Below are 336 nucleotides of genomic sequence, written 5' to 3' on the forward strand. Positions count from 1 at the left end.
CTCTCCAGCCCATGAGGAGTTCAAGACGATGCTGCTGATCGCTCATTACTATGCCACCCGCTCTGCGGCCCAGAGTGTCAAACAGCTGGTGAGATGTAGGAGGGCAGAGGAGCACTCAGTCAGAAGGGCTCATTCGCAGATGTATGAAGCTGAATTGATTCACATTCTGGATTCTTCAGCTTGGGCTCTGGAATCTCCCCACCTCTTTCAGCTTCTCTTCTATCTAAACAAATCTTTAGCCCTTGCTGAGGTTTTCTTCTTCTGACCTTCTTAGGGCTCTGTGCCCACACAGCCTCAGCCTCATTATGTTTAAACATCCAAATCCCATGATTTATT

The 336-nt window shown here is 48.2% G+C and overlaps 1 protein-coding gene across 1 annotated transcript in view; it reads left to right on the forward strand.

The window, feature by feature from the left end:
• LOC105521955 (intraflagellar transport protein 172 homolog) overlaps window positions 1–265 on the forward strand; it is a 65,677-nt gene extending 65,412 nt beyond the window's left edge. The window contains exon 25 of the mRNA XM_011956330.1: window positions 7–265. Within this exon, the coding sequence (XP_011811720.1) occupies window positions 7–265 (259 nt within the window). The remainder of the gene's footprint in view (window positions 1–6) is intronic.
• Window positions 266–336: the final 71 nt, after the last annotated feature.

The sequence above is a fragment of the Colobus angolensis genome, unplaced genomic scaffold, assembly GCF_000951035.1.
Source record: "Colobus angolensis palliatus isolate OR3802 unplaced genomic scaffold, Cang.pa_1.0 Scaffold413, whole genome shotgun sequence".
Taxonomy (NCBI): Eukaryota; Metazoa; Chordata; class Mammalia; order Primates; family Cercopithecidae; genus Colobus; species Colobus angolensis.